General features: G+C 36.8%; 1 protein-coding gene across 1 annotated transcript in view; it reads right to left on the minus strand.

Moving 5' to 3' along the window:
• LOC102831656 (chromosome unknown open reading frame, human C1orf101) overlaps positions 1 to 8,039 on the minus strand; it is a 274,431-nt gene that overhangs the window by 219,367 nt on the left and 47,025 nt on the right. Inside the window, exons 5-6 of the mRNA XM_006871286.1 lie at positions 7,746 to 7,770; positions 1,631 to 1,743 (exon numbers count right to left, since the gene is read on the minus strand). Coding sequence (XP_006871348.1) covers positions 1,631 to 1,743; positions 7,746 to 7,770 — 138 coding nt within the window. The remainder of the gene's footprint in view (positions 1 to 1,630; positions 1,744 to 7,745; positions 7,771 to 8,039) is intronic.

Here is an 8,039-nt window from a genome sequence, read left to right on the forward strand (position 1 = left end):
TATTCATAAGGTTTTCAGTGACTAAAGATTCAGAAGTAGTTTATCACTCTTTCTTTCTAGTCTGTCTTTGTCTGGAAGCTTATCTGAAACCTGTCCACCAGCATGACCCTGCTGATATTTAAAATATAAGTGGCATAGCTTTCAGAATCACAGCAACTCAGAAACCACCACAGCATGACAAACTGACAAAATTAGATAATCACAAAAGGGCAAATATTGAAGAGACCAATATTGTAAAAAGTTAAGAAAAGGTTTTCTTGATATAAGAAACAATCTATGGTTACAGGGGAGGGGATAGGGAAAGAGAAAATTATTCACAGACTAGAGGGTAGACATATGTTAACATGGGTAACAGGGCAGGCAACATACAAAAGAGGTAGGTTAGCAGAGGAAAGATGACGGTATTGGGAGACACAAGGAGGAATACAATAGTTAAAGGGAATCGTGGTAAACACTGTTGACTGTTGGTACATGGAGGGGATTGCAATCATTGCAATGAAGCAAATTACAGGATTTGATGAATGTAAGATTGATATTCTGCTCTGTAAACCTTTATTCAACTCAGAATAAAAAGTTAAAAAAAAAAAGCAAAATATGTATGCATGGACTAAAACCCTAACATTTTGCATGATTTCATTTAAAAAGATTAAGGGTTAAGAGAATGGTGCTAAAAGTGTTTGTTGTTGTTGTTAAGTGCCATAGAGTTGGTTCTGACTCATAGCGACCCTGTATAGGATTTCTGAGGAGTGGCTGGTGAGCTTGAACCGCCAACCTTGAGGTTCAAACTGACTTTACAGTCCAGTGCATTAACTCACAGCACCACACCACTTACCATTAATTTATTTTATAATGTCTGGTACTGTGGGTTAAGCTTGGGCTTAGCCTCAGGCGAAATGTGAGGCCGTTTGCTCCTGTAAATATTTATAGTCTTGGAAATGGGGCCAGTGTAAGTTAAAATCAACTTCATGGCAGTGTTTTTATTTTATTTTTTTAAATTAGAGTTAATTATCAAATAAAACAACTGATTGAATTAATTGATAGTCATGACTTTTCACTTCATCTCTTGTGAAATTGATTACCACGAGTCATGATAACATGTGTATCAGGCAGATCTTGACATACCTATTAAGATGCCAAAAGTCCATGAAAAACAAATGTTCAGCTTACTGTTCAGTGTAGATTTCTTTTCAGTTCATTTTAATTGCAATGGATACACCAAAATCTTGAAAAAGGTAAACTTATATGAAATAATAGATAGGATTTATTTATTCAGTGTGCTGCACTTTTAGAGAATTAACTATTCTCTCCAATGGGTAATAATTCAATAAGGGATTAGAGAGACTTTTGATGAATGGCTTCTAGATAATCAAAGAACACCTTTAAAGTGCTTTAATAGTTAGGACCTTCAGAAACAATGAGGTACAAAGAAAAACACTCAGAATGCACAGTAAGAATTTTAAAGGAAGGTTTATAATTATAGAAATGGAGCACAAGTTCAAAAACAATATAACAACTATCTTTATGTAAAGAATAATGAAAACATATATCGTTAACTCTGAGTGGGTTAAAGTCTCATCTATTTATTACATAATATGTACAGCTCCCACCACAAAAAAGGTAGCTTACTAACTTATCTATGATAATAATAATAATGCATCCACCTACTAGTGAGGGTCCTTTTGCATTCCATTGCAACTCATCATGGTCTGCATTTTCTGGATCATATATCCATACAGTTATAACCTTTAAAATGAAACATGTGTTTGCATTTATTTACATTTTCTATGAATACCATTTTTAGTTGTTGTAAAATATAACCATAAACACAGTTTTACTTCTTTGAAAATTCTGATTATCTCAGTTTTGAAAACCAAAAGTAATATGTGTTATTCATGCATCCAAAGACATGTAAAGGAAGCATTCAGAACAACCCTTTACACCCCTGAGGGAATAATCAAAATAATAACAAAACTTCATATGGATGCTTTATGTTTTTCTTTACACTCATTAAAAATATACACAGCAGTCTACACAGAATTTTTACAAACATTGAAAGCTTTGCATATTATTTGTAACTCGTTTCTGTTGCTTGATACACCACGTTGACATCCCAATAGAACAGATCTAATTATTTTTTTCCTTGCTTAATTTTTTGAATAGTTAAGTTTACTCACATAGCCATACCCAAAAACAAATTACATTTACAACACAATGAAAAAACATGGGTTAGAATGGTTGCCATCTGGAAGAATGCAATCAATGTCACTGAACTGTGCGTGTAGAAATTGTTAAATTGGGGTATGTTCTGCTGTGCATATTCTCAACATCAACAAAAATAAAATGAAAAAATACTCATCACTCAGTAACTACAAGCCCACTTATTCTTCACAGGTACTTGTGGTTCATGCTCCTTTTTCTATAAAATTTATATGAACATTTAAGCCAATAAGCATAATGCTTTTTCCCCCTCCCATTTATACAAATGTAGCATGCTAACCACCTATTTTTCTAAATCTTATTTTCTTCACTTAACATTGTATCTTAGAGATTTTTATATATCCTCACAAATTTTTGTAGCTGCATAGTATCCCAAATTATGAAGGAACCATAATTTATTTAACTGGTAACTCGATTAAAATTTGTTTCAAATCCTTTACCATTATTAGCAGTGCTACAATGAGCAACCCTTTACATATATCATTTTACACCTTTGAGAATATTTGTAGGCACAATAATTTTTTTTAATGTTTTATTGTGAATTATATGGTAGTTTACATGAGAGAACTTTAGTTTTACATTCATTCCATCGTATATCATCTCATTGCCATGGTTCCAATCCCCTCCATGCATCATCCACCAACCAAAGGGTATATCTTAGAAACCCACCCCCTAAACTTCCCCCCACCTCCCAGTTTTCTGCCCACAGTCCCTTTCCGTCTCTGGACTTTGGAGTCCCCAGCCGCTTCATTACTCCACGTCATCGTCTCTGTCTCCATCTCAGGCATCTCTGTTTCTCTGGGTAGGGTCCCACTCTTGGCTCTTCTCCATTGATGGTCCCAGATACCTCCGCTCCTAGCCTGTAGAATTAATCACTCCCTTCCTTGTTACAAAATGTCTACCTTTGGCCTTTCCAACCCTCATAACCCGTCCTGATAAGCATTATTCACTACAGTATCATGAGTTACCCATCTGTATTTCCTTTCATCCGCTCCACCCAGACAGATTGAATAGTACCCACTGGAGATTCTGTCTTCCTCCATGCTCCCTAGCACTAGGTTCCCCCTTGAAAGCTTGTAAGCCAGTCACTTCTTGCCTTTGTAGTTCCCCCTCCCCATTTGAGTATCCAATGTCCAAGTTGCCCATCTCCGTCCACTCTGTGTGTGGAGGGGGTGGGAATGATTCTTGCTGTAAGGATTTGTTCCTTCTTTTGAGTTGCTGCTCCATAGGTATAGGTCAAGTTCATCAGATTGTATCAGCTCACTCTTTTTTTTTCTCTCCCCTCTTCTTTCTTCTCCTGGTTGAGCTCTGATCATCCAGTCATCAGGTACAGGTCACGTGGGTATCATCTGCAAGTGTGGGTGCTCCTGTGTATATGTCCTCTCTTCCCGTCTCCAACTGGGTCTACAGAAGTCCACTGAACATTGTAGGGCTTAGCTTGCCACTTCATTGCTGCTTTTACCCCATTTCCCCCCAACGGTGATGTGTGTGGTCACCAATCAGAGCGTGTATTTCCATTGAGTCAGTTTTGGAAGGGGGTTTGTGTTGAGAGGACCTGGTCACTTGCCTTGATGTTTTCTAGGGAAGTGATTTGTTTGTTCTTGTAGTAACAGTCCATCTGCCTCCATTTTTCCTGCAGGTCTTTCTTTCAAGAGGTATCTTTTATTCTTCTAGCTGCTCCAGGCTGGTCTGCTCGTCCTTTCAAGTGGAGATTTCTCATCTTTGGCGATCTGGATGTGGTTCCAGTTTCTACCTATAGTTTTATGTATTGCAGAGGCTCTGCAGGAAGCCTCGTTCACTGAGTAAGCTGTAGCCCCATTTTAGGTATTCCAATCAGTCATAGGCAGAAGACGGACTTACAAGCCTTCTAGTGTGATGTTTCTGACTATTCCTTTCTCTCCCTTACCAGTGTCTACTCTGTGCTGCCCGGTCAGGGAAGCGCCAGAAGTCTCCACAATAATTTTTTAAGGTGGAATTATTCAGTCACAAAGTACATATATTTAAAATTTTATGTTGTTTTTAGGTATATTGAATCTATGCAACAGAACAAAACTCTGACGATTCCTAAGCCATCCTTACAGTTATTGCTGTTTGATCTCATTGTTGCAGCCACTGTGTCAATTCATCTTGTTGAAAGTCTTCCTCTTTTTCTCTGACCCTCCACTTTACGACACATGTTCATTTCTTTTGCCCATTTTTCTACTGAGTTATTAGTATTTTATTTGTTGATTTAGAAAATTTTTACATATTAATAAGAATTATTCTGTTGCTGATATAAGTTGTAACTTTTTCCTGTTTTCCATTTTCTTTATTTTATTTTATAGTTTTATGGAATCAAAATGATCATTTTGGGGGTTTTGTTTTCTAGATTTTGAGGTATAGTTTGAAAGGTCTTCTCCATTCTGAAACTGCAAAATAATTCCATGCTTTCTTCTAGTTATTACTAAACTAATTTGTTTGTATTTAAATATGCAACCCATTTGGTGTGCAGCATACAGCATTTTTTATCTTAAGACTATTTTCCCTCCATTGATTTGATGCTACTTTAATTTTTTACCTGTACATATTTTGGTCCATTTCTGGATTTCTATTCTATTACATTGGTTTTGTGTGCCTTTTCAAGAGTAATATCTCACAGTTTAAATGCTGGGATTTTATAACATAATTTAGTGTCTGGCTTGACCTGCACCCTGTTACTATTCTCACTGTATTTTTTCTTGTTGTGTCATCTGTTTATTTTCCACATGAACTCAAGAAACGCCTTGTGTAGTTCTAGAAAAAGTGTGTTTTTATCGAGATGACATTTATAAATTAACATAGGGAAAATTTATATCTGTCTATTATGTTGTTTTTTTGTTGTTGTAGTTAGGTGCCATGAAGTGCATTCTGACTCATAGCAACCTTATGTGTAACAGAACCAACATTGCCTAGTCCTGCACCAGCCTCAAATTTTTTGCTATGCTTGAGCCCAATTATTGCAGCCAGTGTGTGAGTTCATCTTGTTGAGGGTCTCATTCTTTTCCACTGATGCTCTACTTTACGAAGTATTATGCTTTTCTTCTACAATTGCTCTCTCTAGATGACGTGTCCAAGGTAAGTGAGGTGAAGCCTTGCCATCCTCCTCCCTTCTATGGAGAATTCTGGCTGTACTTCCTCCAAAGTACTGTTTTCTTTCTTCCTCCTGATTTGTTCTTTCTTCAAGCAGTACAGGGTATATTCAATGTCCTTTGTCAACACAATTTGGAAGTGATTATTGTTAACTGGTCTTTCTTTTTCACTGTCCAGCTTTCAAATGCATGTGAGGTGACTGAAAATGCCATGACTTTGGTCAAACGCGCCTTAGTCATCACAATGATAATCTTTGTTTTTTAAGATTTTAAAGAGGTCTTGTGCAACAGATTTGCCCAGCGCAATATGTCATTTGATTTCTTGATGGCTGCTTCCATGGGCATTGATTGCTGATCCAAGTACATCCTTGACAACTTCAATTTCTTCACTATCGTGAAGTTGCTTTATGGGCCCAGCTGTAAAGATTTTAATTTTTGTCTCATTACACAGATGTAATCTGTACTGAAGGCTGTAGTCTTTGACCTTCTTCAGTAAGTGCTTCATGTCATCTTCATTTCTCAGTAAGCAAGATTGTGTCCTTTGAATATCATGTGTTGCTTACAAGTCTTCCTTCAATCTTGATGCTATGCTCTTCTTCATGTAGCCCAATATGTCAGATTTATTTGCTCAGCATACAGATTAAATAAAGTGAGAGGATTCAACCCTGCCACACACTTTTCCAATTTTAAGCCATGCAGTATCTCCTTGTTCTGTTTGGCTCCTTGATCAATGTACAAGTTTCACATGTTGCTGTTGTTGTTAAGTGCCGTCAGTTGGTTCTAACTCATAGTGATAGGATTCCCAAGAAGCAGCTGGTGGATTTGAATTGATGACGTTGTGGTTAGCAGTCCAGTGCTTATCCTACAGCACCACACCAGGACAAGTTTCACATAAGCACAATTAAATAGCTGGAATTCCCATTCTTCTTAATATTATCCACAAAATCAAATGACATCATGATAAAATACAGGTAAACATCTTTCTGGTATTCTCTATTTTTAGTCAAGATCCATTTGATATCAGCAATGTGGAGTCTTGGTGTGACATTGTGGGTTGATGCACTGGACTTTAAAGCCAGTTTGAATCACAAGGTCGGAGGTTCAAGCTCACCAGTTGCTTCTTGGTAACACTATACAGGGTTGCTATGGATCATAACTGGCTCGACAGCATTTAACAACAACATACCTTGTTACAAACATTTTTAAAATCTGGTTTGTACTTCTGGCAGTTCTCTGTCAATATATGGATTTGTCATTTTTAAATTGTTTTCAGCAGAATTTTTCTTGTATATGATATTTATAATATTGTTTGATAATATCTGCGTTCTGTTGAGTCTCCTTTCTTTGGAATGAGTATAAAATGGATCTCTTACATTCTGTTGGCCAAGTAGCTATCTTCCAAATTTTTTGACACAGATAAGTGCATTTGTTTCTTGAAGAATCATAACTGATGTTCTGTCACTTCCTGGAACCTTGATTTTCACCAGTGTCTCCACAGTTTTCACTTCTTTCTTTAGTACCAGCAGTTCTTGGTCAAATGCTACCTCCTAAAATTATTGAACTCTGCTAATTCCTTTTAATATAATGACTATGTATTTCTTCCATCTTGTTTCATGTAGTTTACATCTAACAATATTTACCATATAACAAATTAAAACTGACAACATTTAAAGATATTTATTTATTCACATTAAAACTATGATAAACTCATTACACAATAACATACTTTGTGGGGAATGAGTAAGAGTAAGGAGTGAGGGTTAGGATTCTAGCTAGAAAGGAGCTCTGGTAGCGTAGTGGTTACAAATCTGGTTGCAAACAACAAGGTCAGTTCGAAACTGCCAGCTGTTCCGCGGGAGAAAGATGAGGCATTCTGCTTCTGTAAAGATTTACAGCCTCGGAAACCCTGTACAGGGTCGCTATGAGTCGGAACAGACTCCGTGGCACATAACAACAACAGATTAAATTTAGGATTTCATTTACTGTTAGGGTTATGATTAGGATTAGGGTTAGTGTTAAGGGTAAGGGGTGGGCTAGGGCTAGAAATAAAGCTTGGTCTCATTTTTAGGGTTACAGATATGTGGTCAGAACAGGAAGAACCTCTTTTGCTACTGTTGTTGTTAAGTACTGTGGAGTATGTTCCAACTTATTTTGTCCCTGTATAGAGTTTCTGAGACTGTAAATCTTTATGGGAACAGAAAGTCTTTTCTTTCTCCCAAGGACTTTATAAGCCCCCCTGAAAAAGGTCATTGGAAGCCCTAGGAGTCCTCAAAGCATGACTTGCATACCACCACTCTAAGCAAACTCTGTTGCAAAGTTAGTTTGGAAAATTCCTCTTCTGAAAAATATGGAAGATAATAGGAAAATAATATAGTTGGTATATAGGAAAGATATATAAAAAAAATTTTTTTTTAACTTTACCTGGGTTAAATTGTCAAAGTAATTTCTGTTGGGAAAAAGAGGAAACATGTTTTAGTCACTGCACAGAAATGCAAGCTTGAATAGTCTACTTTCAATATACATGTTTTTGAACCTTTGAATATTGTTTCTCTTCTGTTATATGGAGTCCTGGTGTGGCACCATAAGATAAACACTTGACCTCAACGTCAGTTTGAGCAAGGTCGGTGGTTAAAATGCATCAGCTGCTTCCTCAGAAACCCTGTACAGGGTCTCTATGAGTTGGAACCGACTCACAGCACTTAACAACAAAACAAT

This window comes from Chrysochloris asiatica, unplaced genomic scaffold (genome assembly GCF_000296735.1).
Source record: "Chrysochloris asiatica unplaced genomic scaffold, ChrAsi1.0 scaffold00165, whole genome shotgun sequence".
Taxonomy (NCBI): Eukaryota; Metazoa; Chordata; class Mammalia; order Afrosoricida; family Chrysochloridae; genus Chrysochloris; species Chrysochloris asiatica.